At 42.0% G+C, this 16,906-nt stretch overlaps 2 protein-coding genes across 5 annotated transcripts; both read right to left on the reverse strand.

Moving 5' to 3' along the window:
* Positions 1 to 119: 119 nt before the first annotated feature.
* On the reverse strand, positions 120 to 4,868 carry ptpmt1 (protein tyrosine phosphatase mitochondrial 1). The gene is made up of 4 exons (XM_006804436.3): positions 4,568 to 4,868; positions 2,624 to 2,704; positions 2,242 to 2,433; positions 120 to 734 (listed from the first exon to the last, which is right to left on the reverse strand). Exons 1-4 carry the CDS (start codon positions 4,712 to 4,714, stop codon positions 606 to 608), a joined length of 549 nt encoding a protein of 182 aa, XP_006804499.1. The 5' UTR covers positions 4,715 to 4,868; the 3' UTR covers positions 120 to 605.
* Positions 4,869 to 7,344: 2,476 nt separating this feature from the next.
* prc1b (protein regulator of cytokinesis 1b) lies at positions 7,345 to 16,891 on the reverse strand. 4 transcript variants are annotated; one of them, XM_006804438.3, is made up of 15 exons: positions 16,546 to 16,891; positions 16,192 to 16,324; positions 13,824 to 13,946; positions 13,326 to 13,559; positions 12,957 to 13,127; positions 12,718 to 12,867; positions 12,461 to 12,608; positions 12,247 to 12,383; positions 10,499 to 10,594; positions 10,269 to 10,415; positions 10,074 to 10,187; positions 9,871 to 9,984; positions 9,386 to 9,568; positions 9,221 to 9,255; positions 7,345 to 8,302 (listed from the first exon to the last, which is right to left on the reverse strand). In XM_006804438.3, exons 1-15 carry the CDS (start codon positions 16,770 to 16,772, stop codon positions 8,254 to 8,256), a joined length of 2,061 nt encoding a protein of 686 aa, XP_006804501.2. In that variant the 5' UTR covers positions 16,773 to 16,891; the 3' UTR covers positions 7,345 to 8,253. The 4 variants fall into 4 exon arrangements, with proteins under 4 accessions (XP_006804501.2, XP_006804503.2, XP_006804502.2 ...); XM_087841886.1 differs by lacking the exon at positions 7,345 to 8,302 and adding an exon at positions 8,325 to 8,949; XM_006804440.3 differs by lacking the exon at positions 9,221 to 9,255 and having other exon boundaries at positions 9,463 to 9,568.
* Positions 16,892 to 16,906: the final 15 nt, after the last annotated feature.

Consider the following 16,906-nt stretch of genomic DNA (forward strand, 5'->3'; position numbering starts at 1 on the left):
CATGTGTGTCCTCATATTAAACCTTCTTGATAACTGTCACATTGGAACATCCCAACTTTATTTAAATATGTGCTTGCCAATAAGAACAAACTACTGAAAATAAAGAAGCACCATTACTCTTTATGTCATAAACATTTATTTATGGTCATTTTTTTTACATTATGAGGCACTGCAGAAAAATATAAAGCAAATATTTTCCAGTCTACACAGAAACACCTTCATTACTGATTTATTCATTACAGTGTTCTCATCTTGTTGACTAAACTCCAGCTGACGTCAGCCGGCTCTGAGGGGAGTGTTTTCTTTTTTAAGAACAAACGTGGAGAGCATTGCAGTGATTTGTCTTAGTTTGTTAGTTAAAACAGAATAACGTGGCTGGAAATCAAATTCTAAAAAGGAAAATTTCTTTCAACAAAATTATATTAAAGAGTAACAAAAACAGATAAACAACATGTTCTGTTCTGCAGCTGTACACATGCCAAAGAGGACTTGCTGAAAAGGGAACAGTTGCATTTCCTGTTACTGTTGTTTTGATCAAGGCTCTGAGTCGCCGTCTCCCACCTCCAGTGGGAACACGATGAGGTCCGACACACTGCCCCACTTTCTCAGCTAGACTGTGCACATATCTGCTGGTAGTACTTCCTCAGCATCTCCAGCTGAGCGGAGCGTACTAGGATGTGCGGTCGAACAGATGCCAGCTTCTGACAGGCCTCTTCTGGAGTCCAGCAGTGTAACTGTCAGCAGGAAAGCAAACGGTCAACACAGCAAACCTGTCGCTTGATGCCCGAGCGACTCATCAGCCATGAGCATGTTTCATACAGTCACCACTCTGGAATATTGACTTAAACACTCTGTGGTTCAGTGCATGTGGAGGTAAACGGGTCAAAAACGGAGTTAAATGTGGCATGTGTTTTATCTGAAATGACCATAAGATTATATTTACATACAAATACTTTAAAGGTAAGTACGCTGGAATAAAAGGGTAAAAAGTCAGGGTTTTTTCAGGAAACAAAGAAATATATTACATTGTAATTTAGCAGTATGCTGTACTGTTTCTGGGTATTTTACAGGAAAGGAGACACAGCTTACAGTGTAAGTAATTTTAAATACACTGTAAGTTAAAAAGAACAACTGAATAACAGAAAATCCATCATGTACACAGTGTAACAAAATAAGGATGTAAAAAGGGAAGGTTAAGTCACTCAACATTTACAGCCGTCAACACAAAAACTGCATCAAAAATATTGTTTTTCTGCAAAATTACCAGCTAATTACACACCACTTAAAACAGGCTCTGAAACTGAAACGATGTCATCTCATTGGAAGACCACTTTGTGTTCAAGTAGTAATAAAAAAACTAAACAAACAAGAAAACACCCACAAATATTTCTGAAAATGTTTTGTTTGTTTTTTTAATTTCAAATATTGTATAATGAGACAAAACTGCAAACATGAACGTAGATTGTAACAAACTGAATCCTTTCATCGAACCACCAAACAAACACACTGGTCCTCTCTGCGCACACACGTGGCAGCACTGCTGCTGTCATTGTGTTCATGTTTAACAAAATAAACTGCAGACATCAGTGCGACTCTGTCACTGAGCTAACAGCTGATCCCTCAGCATGTTTGTGCTCTCTGCTCATGCTGCCTTCGAAGATATTCAGTCATTCTCAGCTTTTTAAAGAACTTCAAAGACAAACTGCAGGACATTTCTTCAAGTGGCCCCCAGGCTGCAAATATGAGACCCTGACTCAAAATAAGTTATGCAATACTCAAAATTACCTACAGTATAAATTGTGTCTCCTTTCCTCTAAAATACATGCAGGATAGGCCCGTTTAGGCCACTCTGTAATATTGCCTGCTCCACAAAAAGTAACACGTACTTATGACGTAAATACAGGGAAATATTGTTTGTTTTGCTGCTAAATTACCAGGAAATTACACAGCACTTAAAAGTACTTAAAAATACTTAAAAGTGCTTATGCGTTGCTCAGATTTTATAGCAGTATAATTATTTGATTCCTGTAAAAAACGGATTTGGTGCCGCCTTATTCTTATTTGTTCAAAATTATCCAACATAACAAATGTGAATTTATTATTCTATTTATTATTTATTTCTTTATTTTTTATCTGCCCTTTATGCTTTATCTTGAAAAGTGGGATGTTCTTCTCTCCACTCGGTTTTTGTGCTGTCTGCAGTTCAAACAGCAGGTGGCAGTCTGAGTGCATCATACTGACCCGTATGAGGTAGGCGGCAGCTAATGTGGCGCTCCGGGAACGTCCAGCCTTGCAGTGCACGTACACACTGGTTCCCTGCTCTTTATGCTGCAGTGCAAACTCCACGCCTCTGTGGAGGTTCTCCATGCTGGGGACACCAGTCAGGTCCACAGTGCTCAGCCTGAGCTGCTCCACACCAGCAGCCCGCCACTCCTGCACCAGCACCGCAACAATAAATGACACAGTGTATGAGGGGCGGCTCTTTGGCACTTGAACTTCTATCACACATCAGTATTTAACTCATCTTGCATATGCATGACAGCACAGGGTCATTTCAAATATGAGCAGGGCGATTAAACTGCACGTCAACTTAATAATGGGAACTCAAACGAAGGGAACTCACCTGGGCTGAGTTGCAGAAATATTTGGTCTCGTACTCTTCGTTCATGGTGATCACCCCTCGAACATTTTCTGTTTCCACCAGCTGCAACAGCAAAAACAGGCCATCAGCTCTCAGAGTTGAAAACTGCAACTGCCACGAGAGCGGCGCTCTAAATACTCTTTCTCTCCTTTATTCCATTTTTTATGAGGTCTTGACAAAATATATTTCCAGTCTCCTTCTCTGCTCTTTATGCAAACACTGGTGCATCTCAGAAAATGGCAATATTGTGTAAAAGTTCATTTTTTCCAAGATTTTTTTTTTATTTTGATGATCACAAAAAACATAAATCTGGTATCTCAAATTATTAGAATATTTCATCTGGAGTCCACAGCCATGAGGAAGACTGCTGACTTACCAAATGCTCAGATGGCAAAAATCAACAACCACCAGAAGCCACCACAGTCACTGCTGCAAAAGCTGTCAGTTCACAGTGTGCAAATATTTATGGGAAGTTGACTAGAAGGAAAAGGTATACACAAACAACACACGTGACATGAGAGTTTGCCAAGGAGCAGACTGAAGGTGGTGTCAGTGTCACAATGTACACAGCAAAGGGGCCACAGCCATCGACTTCAATAATATCAGCCACTCATAAACAACAGGCATCTTACCTGAGCTAAGGAGAAAGATACCTGTGGTCCTTATTCTAATCATGTAACAGGTAATATCCAGTATGCGTAATGTGACAAAAGCACAACGTTCAGTGTGTGTTTCATGGCATTTTTACGCAGCCAACCCAAAGTTGTGGAATGATCTGCCCTTGCACGTTAGACAGACCTCTTCGCTTTCTGAGTTTAAAAGTTTTCTTAAAACATATTTATTCGCTGAAGCCTTTGGGACTGATTAAAGGGGTTGACTCAATTTGTTTTAACATGTTTTAATTTATTTTAGTTATTTAATTTATTTTATCTTATTTTTATTTACTTTACTTAGGCCATTTGCATGTACAGCACTTTGTGAACTCTGGTTTTATGTTAAAGTGCTTTATAAATAAAGGTGGTATGGTATGGTAGCATGTTCCTTGTGTAACAGTCTTTACATTAATAAGCTGTATTCCTCACACTGAGGAAGGGATGTTTGCCTATCATTTAATAATCAAAAACATTTTAGAAATCACAGTCCTACAATTATCCAAAAGCTTCTTTGCTGGGACCAAAATTACTTTTATAAAAGGAAAGCTCTTAGCTCGGGAAAAGGCCATTCAAAAGCTTTTTGGGGGCAAAGTATTCAAACACACAAATAAGTGGCCAAATGTGCATCTGTGGGTGGTGCTGGAGTGGCCACAGTGGCTGTAGGCAGGACGCACTGATGGGGCATCGTGAAGGAAGGGGCGGAGGTACAGAGCAGCAGAACAATAGCAACAGCGGTGTGTGAATTAATGCTAAACATAGTATGAACATTAGTCTTAGTGTTTTTCTACTGATGCACACTGCACTGTGTGCTCCGACTGACTACTGCAGAAAAAACAAACCTAATAAATCATGTTGACCGTCAGAGGTCTGATGATCCAAGAGGACCAACTATGGGCAAAAACTACTGAACTGCGAGACCGTTTCTGTTTCTGATATGTTAGCTTGTTAGATAACTGAGGCGGTGTTACAGCGGTTTCTGCTTCAGCTGGATCGAAGATGGTGAGAATCACCCACAAATCACAATATTCGCTGATTGAGATAATGACCTACTCACTGCGAGTTACTATTTCATAATTGTGTAATGTCTTTACAGCATTTCTTTGAAATTGCACACACACACACACACACACCACTACTATAACAACTTGCCAAAACATTTGTTTAGAACAAAGTCAATGCCGCCTCGTTAGCGCAGGCTAGCTCGGCAGCTGGTCTAAAGAGTCGTTAGCGTAGTCGAGTGCTAGCTAGCAGCTTCAGTGTTTGACAGGCGGACCTGTTTGGTCATGGACCTGAACGGCAGCGCTCCGAGGATCACAGTTTCATCCACTCGGTCAAACCACCGTCTCGAGGACACCTTCTCCATGACAACGTTGTAGGCTAACGTGGGATAGAAGAGCAGCCGTGCTAACACTCCCGACATGGCTGAGCTATTTTCTGACGAGTCGTGTAAGAATTGAACTTGTGCTGTGGAGAGCTCAGCCTCTCATCATTACTCCTCCGTGCTGCTGTGCGGCGTGTGCTTCGCAGCCTTCATCCCACATGCTGTCAGCTTCCTCCCCCTGCAGTACGACTTCCGCCGACTGCTACCCCTTCAAAATAAACACACTGACCTTCCATCCATAGATTCAGTCTCAAATCAGAATATTTTTTCTGCTCGACCAGCTGATGTTAAGGTGCAAAATCGAACATATATAATGAGTACTTCCTATATCACATTTTTGAAATGACTGTCAGAACCTTTTTTTACACATTAAAATTTAATCTCTCAAAAACTATTCCAAAATAAAAACCTGATTTTTCACTGCGCTTTCTTATCATCGAAATAAATCACGGTATCTGCCAAAGATACGTCAGAAAATCTCGCTAGTTAAAATATGAAAACAACAGCCCAGCACTCTGGCGTTTTTAAAAGTAGAATGGTAGGCAGAAGCTTCAGGCCTCAGTCCCCTCTCCTGACCTCACAGTTTGGACTCAGGACACAAATGATTTCTTCTTTTAAGGTTAGGCTCAAAATGTGCCTTTTGTCAACCCATGCTTCAGTTATGCTGTCATAGTCTGTATTTGCTGGGGGACTTGCCATGATGCATGGAGTACTACTTCTCCTCTCTGTCTCTCACTCCCATCGTGTTTATATACTGTGCTGACTCAAATTTCAATGTTAAGGTTTTCCTGTAATGTTTAGGGCTTTTCCATTGTTTAATATTGTCATTCTATCATAAATAAATAAAAAGATTTTCATTGTGTGGTTTATTCTTCATATAATTTGTAACACATATGAGTATATATGAATAACAGTCTACTAGCATCCTGAGATCCAGCACCCTCATATGGAAATATTCCATTTAGTCTTTTCCTTATACATCATTCAAAACATTTATATTAAAATGTAAATGTTTTCATTTAAAAATGATGACTTTGCTTTATGGTGTCAAATAAAACTATTCTCACCATACTAGGACATTAAAAGATAAAATGGATGTAAGTAACGGCTTCGTACTCAAAGATTACGTTTAGTTTTTATCGTTATAAAGGCAGCTGTGCTGTGCAGCCTGGTGTGAGCTGAAAACATAATGCTATGGTTATGGTCGTCTTCTTTAGAGATGGTCCACATTTACAGGTGCATTTGGTGCAGGATGTAGTTATAGTGCAATCACTGATGATTGGCTGCTTCTGGAAGAGGGTTGTGCAGGAGTGTCTAAAATTTGGGACCTTTCTCCTTATTGACTCTCCCTGACTATGAGGCTTTACAGAAACACATACCATTGCTAAGCTAACTGCAGAGAATACCTACAATAAGAATTGAATAAATCTGTTTTAAGTTTAATTAAGTTTAACTGCTTGATGGTTCGTCAGAGCATTACGGCTGCCGTAGTGAGGAGCTTCACGGAGTAATCTGGGTCCAAAGCTCCTTTCCCTTCAGGGCCCAAAGTCAAACAAACACTGAGAGTTAAAAACGGTCTAAATTCTTTCATCTTTAATAAAATCATCAGCGTTGCTGCTTTACCAGGTGTAACAATTAAGTTTAACATCAATGTATCCATGAAAACAGATTTATTAAATTCAACAAAGTTAGAAGTTAACAGGAAGTTAGCTCGCTAGTTTCCACCTGTTTCCAAGTGCTCTGTAGGGAAACAAGCTCCAGCAGCTCTGCGCTCGGGAAAAATACTATGCGCCGACATTGCATTATATCGAGCACAGTTAAACTGTGACTATCACCAGGTCACGTGGGCGTGTTTCTTGAACTAGCAGCAGGTGTTAAACAGCTGACAGGTGAGGAGGAGGATGCATGCAGGTAAACTGAGGGCCTTTTCAGCTGATCGCTGGTGTCGTGAGAAAAATGTCAGCTCTTTCTTTATGTTACAGAAGCACAGAGACACAAGACCAGGTGGAAAGAGACGATCGTTTGGTGAAAATGAGAATCTGCGAATGCAACATGTGGAACACGGAGAGTGGAATATGTAAACAAACCGGTTAACCCCCCTTTCCCCCAAAAAACAAACAGTGAAGCTGGAACACCGGGGCTGTGAGCTCGGTGCACTCTGTCAGCTGACTGTTAGCTGAGCACTTTTGCAAACATGTTCTATGTCGACAACCTGACCAGACTTGTGAAGATACGGCGCTACATTCGCGGCTAAAACACTATTAAAAGTGTAGCTGGTGACAGAAAAACGGGGTATTTTAAAACTTTACACCACCAACATTGCTGCCTGTGATTTAAAATGCATTCTGGGATACCTGGCTGCCCCAAGTCCACACATTTAATTATTTAATGGTGTATTTAATTAATTCATTATGTCAGTCCTGGCGTTCCATACGAACCAACCAGAGCCTCTGATGTCAAACATGTTTGTGCTACACACTGGCTAAACCTGTGAGAACCCTCTGAAAACTTTGGGGTTTGTGTGTCTTGATATGTTTTTAAAAATAATCTCCAAATGGGCTCCACAAAATGTTAGAGGGCAGCCTTTTTTTGCCAACCAGTTTCTTTGTTGTCACACATTACACCCTTGTTGTTTTTCCTCCATCTCCTCAGATATATGAGTCTTTGAGTGAAAAATGTATTCATTTATTTTTCTTGCTTCCAAAATCAGCCGTGATATGACGTTTCTGTGATTTCAAACATGTAACCTAAAGCCCCTCTCAGACACTCATTCCTTTTCTCATAATCTGATGGCAGCATTTTTCTGCAGGAGTCATCATGGCAACTTTACCAGGATGGACCCATATGTGCAGATCTGAACGTGACACAAGCCTGAAACTGAAGCGCACAAAGACTTACACCTGCACACGTGCTAATCCTTCGTTTTCTCTGTTAATGAGAATAGTGGAGAAAACCAAACGTTCAAAAGTTCAGTTGCACTTCACCAGAGACGTGACGGTGTCACGCATGTAGGCAAATGTGTCACTTAAACTTTTTCATGTCCAAAAAGGGGCTTTAAAGTCCTGACAGCCTGAAATCTTTATGAATTAGCTTAAAAAACACAAACAGCATAGAGACATATATACAGAAACATTTAGGGAAAACAAACAGACTGAGCGAACAGTGTGAGTCTGTGTGAAATGACACTAATCGCAGCAATATATTTTCTAAACAAAGTGCAATACATTCATCATACATATATGGCCTGCAGCCCCAGATTGCATAACTTTATAAAGCTAAACTTCTTATTCAACTGTTTCTCTAAAAAACAAGAATGTGCAGTATAAGATATGGACAATACTATTAGAATAACTGTAAAATTATACAGCCAAAGTAGTGTTGGTTTGACTGTTCTCAGTGACAGGCAAACACCAAAAAGCTTCCTCAGGCCTTTGCTCTCAAACATTTAACACATAATATATTAATGCCTTCATTTACATGGACAAGCAGATCGCTGTGAAAGGTAGTGACACTTGTTGAATGAGACCTCAACTTTAACCAATCAGAGCAGAGAGGTCAAAGGTTGGTGGTGGTGGAGTTCAGGATGCCGTGCTGGATCTTGGCGTCAGAGGCCTTGGACAGGTCTCGCTGTGGAAAAACGAGCAGGCGTGAGCGTGACGTCACATACGTGTGCGGGCCGTTAGAGAAGACAAGACACACACTGTTAGTGTAAATCAGACAATCACACAGATATTAAAGTGCTGCTCATGTAAGTAGTGCTAGCAGCAACAGCAGTGCAGATGAATAAAGGTATCCAAACACTGAACTTGCATTAGCCGTCGCTGACATGTCGGCACACCCAACAACGGTTAACGGTGACATTTTGGAGAACCTTCAGTGACGATGGCAGCAAAAGCCAATCACAGAAGCCCAAAGAGAGCCTCGTTTAGCTGTTAGTATGAGCTTAGCTAGCTGCTCTCACATGTACGTGCTTCCTCTGTGGACAGGGTCATGATTGTGGATTTGTTTAGTTTGCTTGTGCTGTCACAGTGAAGACTTGATGAAATAAAGTAAACTCAAAGCAGCTTTGGCTTATTTACAGTCTAAAATAAATCTTTATTCACGTCACACTGCTCTTTGTGGAGCCCCTCAGTTGGACAGTGTGTTTCAGCTCATTCGAGCCAAATCTCTTCTGATCCGATAAGCAGAAAATTTGAACAGGAGATGGACGGGAGCTCCTGCGCTCACAGTCACTAATGTAGACCCCACAGCTCCACACTAAGGAGGTTCCCCGTCTATGACATACAGCGCAAAGAAACCTTCTGAAACAGAGGGCTCAGAAGCCTTGATTCACATCCACTATATCAACGATTGGTAAATTAACACAGTGTCTGAGTAACCCACTGTTAATCTATGCTACCCATAAATCTGTGCCATCACGTTTAAGAAAGTTAATTGTTAATTTTATCTTTAAGTGTGATTTCTGTCTTTGGTTTGAAGCGTGCAGTTAGAGCAGATTAAGGTGATTAGTTAGGATTATGCAAAGTTTCAGGACTTTAAACACACCTTGATTGAACAGATTCAGTGCTGACCAAGTCCCTCTAAAATACAAATATACATCATAAGCATTATTGTGTACTTCATCCTTGACTTTATGCTTTAAAATGTTATTGCACAGAAACAGAGGGACCGAAATAATAAAAACATGCAGAGACAAAAGTGTTAAATTACCACAAACTCTGAATATGTGCTGGCAACAGAGGCTATGCTGAAGTTACGCTGTGGACTAGCAGGAGTCAGCAACGCACCCCTCAGAGGGCTGCTGCCCTTCAGCTGGGCCTCATTTTCTTTGTTGCATCCCTGCAGTCTTGGGTGGGGGGGTTTACAGCCCCCCGGTGTCCGCACTGCCAGGGTCTGATGGAGGAGGACAGAGTCACATCAGCATTTATAGGCATGCTCTGCTGATAAATAAAATATAACAGTCGCACAACACGATGCAACTATGGTACATTTTAGCATGAAGCAGTAAAATAGACAGGTTATAATAAGTTAGGCAATTGGTGTCTATATCGAGCTGATGGATCAATTTGACCACTTTGTGTTTAACTGACTCCAAAGACGAACCAGGAAAAACATCTAACATGTTTTACGTCCGAGGCTCAAATATCAGTGAGCATGCTTTCGATGTGAACAAGTTTCCCAAAAATCAAGCCAACCTTGTTTGCTGAGAGGGGAGGGCGCGGCACCGGCGAGCGGCAGACAGTCCCGCCATAGACAGAGCGCATTGTGCTGTTAGAGGTGCCACTAGAGATGCTGGTGGTCGCATTACCCTGATAAGAGACGAAGCAGGGTCAGTGCTGCAGAGACGGCGGCTTAATTACAGCAAGAAGCAAAACCCCGACTACAAGGTGATATTTACCATCTTTCGTGATTTATTTGGGGTGGCGGTGCCCAGGAACCTGCGCTTGGTTGGGGTTCGTACTGCGGTTCCGTACAACATGTCCTCCTCCGTTTGTTTGCTTTTCTTAATGTGCTGCAGAGATTGTGGAAAGACGAATCATCAGCACCCTTAGCAAACACCGTGGGTAAGCTTTTAATACAAACACACTCTTACCCTCTCCAGCTTCTCCTTCTCCTTCTCTATTCGGTGCAGCTCCCACTGCTCCTCTACGTACTGCAGAAACTTCTGGCCATTTACTTGAAAGTCTCGACCCTGCTCCTGTTCCCACGTGTCGATCTGGGCTTTTAATCTCTTTTCAATCTTTAAAAAGGAAAGACGCGCACACACACATTAATGCTACAGGATATTATCAGCTCAGGAAAGAGGTGGCCTTCGCTCTTTACCTTTGGCAGGCTTTTAAGCAGGTCAGATCTCTGTTTCTCCTCTTTGAGAAGATTTCCTCCTCTGTTAGTGAACCTCGATGGATCTGTTGCTTTTTTCTGAAGAAAAGAAAGAAAGTGAAAGAAATGGAGATGGACCTGGAAGCAGCATTACCAAATAGAACATGTTCATTAAGGGAGTGACAAATGTTTCCTAATTAATTCAGAAATGTTCATTTAAAGTGATGAAACATGGATATTCATGTTTTATTTGTATGAACTTTTCCTGCCACACATGTTCATAATCTGTATAACAGATTTATAATTAAAAGCAATTATCTGAGTGAGATTTAAGACCAGTCAGAGCACATACAGAGGTCCATAAATATTTTGAGACAACTTGTTTCTAATGTTGGTTCCGTACATCACCACAGTGAATTTTAAATGAAACGACTCTGATGCAGATCAAGTGCAGACTTTCAGCTTAAATTCAGTGGGTTGAACAAAAAGACTGGATAAATTTGTGACCAAATACAGCATTTTAACACAACCCCTTCATTTCAGGGGCTCAAAGGTCATTGGACAAACTACTAGTTGCTTGTAAACTGTTTGCTAGCTTTGACAGCCTGAAGTCTTGAACATCCCCAGATGCTGGTTTCCTCCTTTTTAAAGCTCTCCCAGGCCTTTACTGCAGCGGGTTTCACTTCCTGTTTGTTTGTGAAGTTTAGTCTTCAACAAGTAAAACGCTCAGTTGGGTTAAGATCAGTTGACTGACTTGGCAAATAAAGAATATTCCTCTTCTTTGCATTAATAAACTGCTGGGTTGCTTTGGCTGCATGTTCTGGCTTGTGGTCCATCTGTATTATGAAACACCGGCTAATCAATCTGACTGCATTTAGCTGGATTTGAGCAGACAGTCTCTGAACACCTCAGAGTTCATTCAGCTGCTCCTGTGTCCCTGTGCTTCAGTCCATGACGCCGTGTGTCACCGATGATGTGCTTTGGATCATCAGCTGTTCCACACCTTCCATTCAGGTAGAAGTTGATGTCGGTTTCATCTGTTTGTCCAGATCTGTGCTGGCTTTTTGAGATGACTTCTTTTTTGCACCTTGCAATGAACCCTGTGCATTTACTTTCATGCAGTCTTCTCTTTATGGTACACTTGGATACTGATAAGCCTACCTCCTACCTTCCTCCTGGAGAGTGTTATTCACTTTGTGAAGAGTTTCTCATCACCATGGAAATGATTCTGTGATCACACTGATGTCTGTGGACATCCAGGTCTTTGTGTTGCTGAGTTCACCACAGCTTTCTTTCTTTCTTGCACCAAACTGTAGATTTTGCCGCTCCTAATATTGCAGTAATTTCTTGGATGGATGTTTTCTTTCTTCAAAGCTTAAGGATGGATCGTTTCACCTGCATGGAGCGCTCCTTTGACCACATGTGGTCTGTTTACAGCAAAATCTTCCAAATGCAAGCACCACACCTCAGACTGCAGGCTTTTTATCTGCTTACTTAATAATGATATAACAGAGGAATCGCACACACCTGCCCATGGGCCCTTAAAGAAAAGGAAAAAAAAAAAAAAAAAAAGGAGGGTGGCACATGTGGAGGAGCTTCAGCTCCTAAACACGTCAGAGACTCTAAAATGAAAGCTGAGAGTCTACACATCGTGTCCATGATATAACTATAATTCAAATGTTTCAGTAGACATAAAACAAACTAATTTTGTGTCAGTGTTATACATGGACGTAGCTTCCTGTCAAACTCACCTCCAGCTCCAGGAAGAGTCTCCAGCTTTGCTCCCACTGCTGAACCCCTTCAAAAAGCTCTTTGTGATCCTCATAATGCTGCTTCAAGCGCTGGATCTCAGCATCGTGCAGACTTAACAGATCTTCAGTAAAGTCCTCTAAAACAATCAGTCAGCTTCAGTTAAAAAAAACGAACAAAAAGCTAAATGAATGTGTGACGAACAAGAAAACCCACCACTAAAATATGGTGTGAAAGCCTGCCGCTGCTCTGTGCTGAGGAAGCACTTCTCCCAGAAGACAGTGATCTCAGAGCGGATGGCATCTATGACATTGCGGATGTTCTGCAGTTTGAGCTCCTCGAGACGCTGGACTTCTGTTTGTAACTGAGGAGGACAAATAAAGATCAAACAACACGGCAAAACAGCAGCCACAGAACTGGAACTCACAGCTGTCCACAAAGAACAGGAAAAATAATCTGCAGCATCTTCTCACCGCATCCAAATTCCTCTTCTTGGACGTGACCATGTGTTGGCTGAAAGCCTCCCTTTCCTCCCGTGGAACCTGCAGTCTGTCCCACAGCTGCTGGATCTTCTCTCTGTGACTCTCACACATGGCCTCGTTCTCTGCCTTGCGTTCCTCAAGCTGCAAGATCAACACAGCATCAGTTAGCAACTCAGCAGGTTGGGCTGAAATGACGATTTATGCAAAAAAAAAAAAAAGATTCTGCTCACCTGGCAAAGAAGCAGTTTGAGTGACGTAATGTTGTCTCTAGAGAGGCAAAAAGAGTCCTCATCCTCACAGACCACGTCCTTCTCAAAGCTGGTTTCGGGGACACGGTCCAGCTCCTCCATGTATAAAATGATCTGCTTTTTGAGCTCCGTGAACTCAGCGTGTCGCTTCACCTGGAAACATGAAGCAGTCAAAATGTGACGTAACAAAGAGGAAGAAACAAAACCTGCTCAAACAGTGCTGCACCCAGACTGATCTCAGCATGTCCAGTGACATCTCTCCTGCTTGTAGCAGTGTTCATCCCACAGTTTCTCTTCATGCAGCCACATTAATGTTCTGTTAGAGGTGCGGTTTGAACTACGAGGTCCTACCCTCTCTTCATTCTGGTTGGCGATGTGCTGGTGGAAGTTGTCCAGTGTTTCCAGTGAGGGGACGGAGTCGGGAGCGATGCCGTACGGCACGGAGCACAGGACGTCGCACAGGTCCTGGTCCTGCTCCAGCAGAGCCTTCAGCTGCTGCATCCGCTGAGCCTTCTCCTTTATCAGGGCCTCCACCTGTGTGCGGATGTTCTTCTCTTGCTGGAGCATGCTGATGCCAGCCTCTTCCTTAATATGCAAACAAATTTAACAGCAAAACGTTTTGTTTTTTTTAAAGTCACTAAATTGTCATTAAAGACATCAGCTGATAACTACAGTGACTGACAGGCATGAAGTTAGAAATGGTTTTACAGCAAAAGGAGGAAGCAGGTTAGGCTTGTTGAATATCAATGATATAATCAGTCATTTGCCGAGGAGGATCCTCGATGACGTGTAATTAAATGTTTGATTCAGTTCCCAGTTAAACACGTTGAGATGGAAACGCGCTGTTACCTCGAACACGGGCAGCTGAAGCTCCAAGCAGAGTTTCTCCATTTCTGTTTTGCATGTCTGAAGGCTAAGGATGAGCCTCTTTTTCAGAGATTCCTCTTCTTGAATCATCATGTCTAATAAATTCTGTTGGAGAAACGCAGCAAATCAAACAGGAGTTTAGTGTAAATATCAAAATTCTCTTCAACAGCTGATCACGGGAGGTTATTGTGATTATTTAGGAAACAGTCATTTCAATTTCCATTTCAGTTCATGAAATCCAGATATAATCGGCAACAAAGACTTTGGTGGTTAGCTTACTGCTCCTTGTAAAGGTAAACCAAAGAGCTAGCACAGTTCTTCGTTTTAAAATGCACATTAGGAGAGCAACAACTTACCCAAACTATGGTATCTGTTTAGATATTAGTTCTGATGTTTCTACTGAAATAAGGGGGATAAAATACATTTTGAACAATCACCAATTCTAGTTGGGACTCAATCAGCTGATATTAATTTGCACTGAGTGGCAAAAATTGCTTTCAGTCCTGATGCACTTCTGCTGGTGTCATGACTTTCCTTGGCTTTGAATTCTTTGCATGTGTTGATTGGACAGGTTGTTACTGACTTCTGGCGAAAACTTCATGTCAATAGCACAGAAACATATTTACTTCCAGATGCATCTGATCTGCAGATAACTTTAACTCTATTGTAGTTTTTAGACATAGGCATCACTACAGTGGCTATCAGCTTTCTTTCTGAAGCGGAGCTTTCAACTCTGAACAAACTCATAAAATGTTGTGTTTCATGGGTCACATGACTCCTCTCCCACACAAAATGATCTGCATGTCTACTCCAATCAGATGATGACAAAATGATCATCTATAAAGAATCTGAAAAAATATAACAGTAAAATGTAACAGTGTTGCAAAAGATCAAGCAATGGATGCTGCAGCAACCTGACGATGCAGCACACAGAGCAGTGAAATAAACTCTGTGCTGCTGTTTATTTCTAAGGTTAGTGCTGCACACATTATAACAGTGGAACCTTAAACTGGATCCGTTTAAACATTAAATGTTACCACAGCATAATGAAGGAGACGCTTTACTTTGTAGTCAGATCAGCGACAAACTGATGTTGCTGACCGAACAGGCAGAGGTGATGCGCCCTGCGCTCTAGTGGCTGCAGCTGCAGTGTAAAAGCCATCTGCTGCGACCGGCTGAGGTATTAATATCATCAGAGCTGTAAATATTTTCCACTGCCAAAGATCTCTTAGTAACAAGCCTTGCCACTCTACAACAGTCATATTGAAATATTTCTGAGCACTTGTTCAGGCAGCTATTTTGAAGCGTTGTCTAAATTAGGGTTGTCCAAACTCCCCTGATGTCAGCAAGTCAAAAAAAAAAAGAGCATGAGATAGCAAAGGGTGAACATCACAGAGAACTCGGCATTGACAAAGAGCACAGCTGTTCCACAAAGATGTAAGAGACAGGTTTTTCTTTTTGCCACAGTGATGCACACGTAACGTCTACAGAGTTGACGAAGTGTTTAAAAAAGCAAACACACAATTTACATTTCTTTTAAAGGAATGCACTCATGTTTCTTAAGAGGTCTCATGTTGCGCTCTTCTGTTCTGCAAATGGATGATTCATTAAGTGTGACTGTTTTTATCCACCGAAGATCAAACTGAGCAGCATGTAAACAACAGATAATTCGAACAGAACAACTACAATCTGATGACAAACTGCTCACAGGTGTGATGACTTTGCCCAAACACAAGGCTTTAAAAAGCCCCTCCCCCGGGAAGTTGACCTTCTCCCACTACCTTTGCTGTTGCAGATTTTCCGGATTCTTTGCAGCCACCCCGATTCTCATCGGGGTGGCTGGTAGAGCAGGTCACCTACTTATCGGAAGGTTGGTGGTTCGATCTTTGGCTCCTCCAGTTTGCATGTCAAATATCCTTGGGCAAGATACTAACCCCAAGTTGCTCTCCGATGCATCCATCGGAGTATGAATGTGTGTGAATGTAGTTAGATAGCACTAAAGTATAGATAAAGTGCTTGCGAGAATGGGTGTGATTGGGTGAATGTGGCATGTTGTATAGAGCGCTTTGAGTACTCCGATAGAGTAGAAAAGCGCTATATAAGAATCAGTCCATTTGAATGTCTCCAGTCTCGTTTCGCTCACAATGAATGCAAGCATCAATCCCATCCTTCTTTATTGCTGTCATTCAGATTTACACTCACCCAAAGCACCCTGCACCATCCTACACTCAGTGAAACACCACTAGCCTAAAACTTAAACCCGGTCACAATCCAGCAGGTGCATTTGAGTCACTGACACGTCAGCAGTGATCAGAGGTTACACATACTGTTACATGTGAAATGGTCTCACCTTTATGTGACTTTTGACTACATTAGTTCTCTGTAGTCTCTGGTCCTCCGGGATGCCGATCTCCTCCCAAATGTCCTTCAGGTGGCACAGCGCTTTATTCAGGCACGACACAGCCTCCGCTGCGAGTACCTCGCTAAAAACAAACGCAGGAGACACCGTCGTTTATTAATACAGGATTCACAAGCTATCGATAATCCAGCCGTTCGTAACATTATAACAACAACAGGATTTTTTGGAACACGTACACATCAATTACGAACTGCCTTTGACATTAGCTAACAGTAAGCTGCTAAGAGCCCAATATATAGTTTACAAACACTGACTCCACTGCGAGAAACAAAGACTTAAACATACCTTTTCCTCATCGTTAAATTCCAGAGGCCGTTACAATTACAGGTAAAACCGTTTAAAACACCTGTGGAAAGGTCAAGCCTCAGACGGCCGCTTCTCTCCTGCGCCCAGTCCGTTTGTACACAGTTCAAAATACGCGACTCGCAGCGTCCCGCTCTCCGATTGGCCCGTGCTGCCAGTGCGCTCGTTTTGTCACACCACATCGGGCCGCCAGAGTTTCTTCTACCCATTGCATGCAATGAACTGCACGTCGTCAAGAAAACAAACGCAACGATCGCACGGACGGTGCGCTGACGTCACGTAGTAGAACAGAAGAAACTGCAGTTAATTTTAAACTGATGAACTCACAGCAGAGCCGGGCAGC

The sequence above is a fragment of the Neolamprologus brichardi genome, chromosome 1 (assembly GCF_056152115.1).
Source record: "Neolamprologus brichardi isolate AB-2024 chromosome 1, ASM5615211v1, whole genome shotgun sequence".
Taxonomy (NCBI): Eukaryota; Metazoa; Chordata; class Actinopteri; order Cichliformes; family Cichlidae; genus Neolamprologus; species Neolamprologus brichardi.

What these genes read in the sequence shown, in the direction of transcription:
- ptpmt1 (XM_006804436.3), bottom strand. Translation starts at nt 4,714, where the DNA reads ATGTCGGGAGTGTTAGCACGGCTGCTCTTCTATCCCACGTTAGCCTAC. An exon ending in TCAGGTCCATGACCAAACAG is followed by an intron (nt 2,705 to 4,567) that starts GTCCGCCTGTCA and finishes TTGCTGTTGCAG; the next exon opens with CTGGTGGAAACAGAAAATGT. An exon ending in ATTTCTGCAACTCAGCCCAG is followed by an intron (nt 2,434 to 2,623) that starts GTGAGTTCCCTT and finishes GTGCTGGTGCAG; the next exon opens with GAGTGGCGGGCTGCTGGTGT.
- prc1b (XM_087841886.1), bottom strand. Translation starts at nt 16,772, where the DNA reads ATGGGTAGAAGAAACTCTGGCGGCCCGATGTGGTGTGACAAAACGAGC. An exon ending in GACTCTTCCTGGAGCTGGAG is followed by an intron (nt 10,595 to 12,246) that starts GTGAGTTTGACA and finishes TCTTTTCTTCAG; the next exon opens with AAAAAAGCAACAGATCCATC. An exon ending in CTCCCCTCTCAGCAAACAAG is followed by an intron (nt 9,569 to 9,870) that starts GTTGGCTTGATT and finishes CTCCTCCATCAG; the next exon opens with ACCCTGGCAGTGCGGACACC.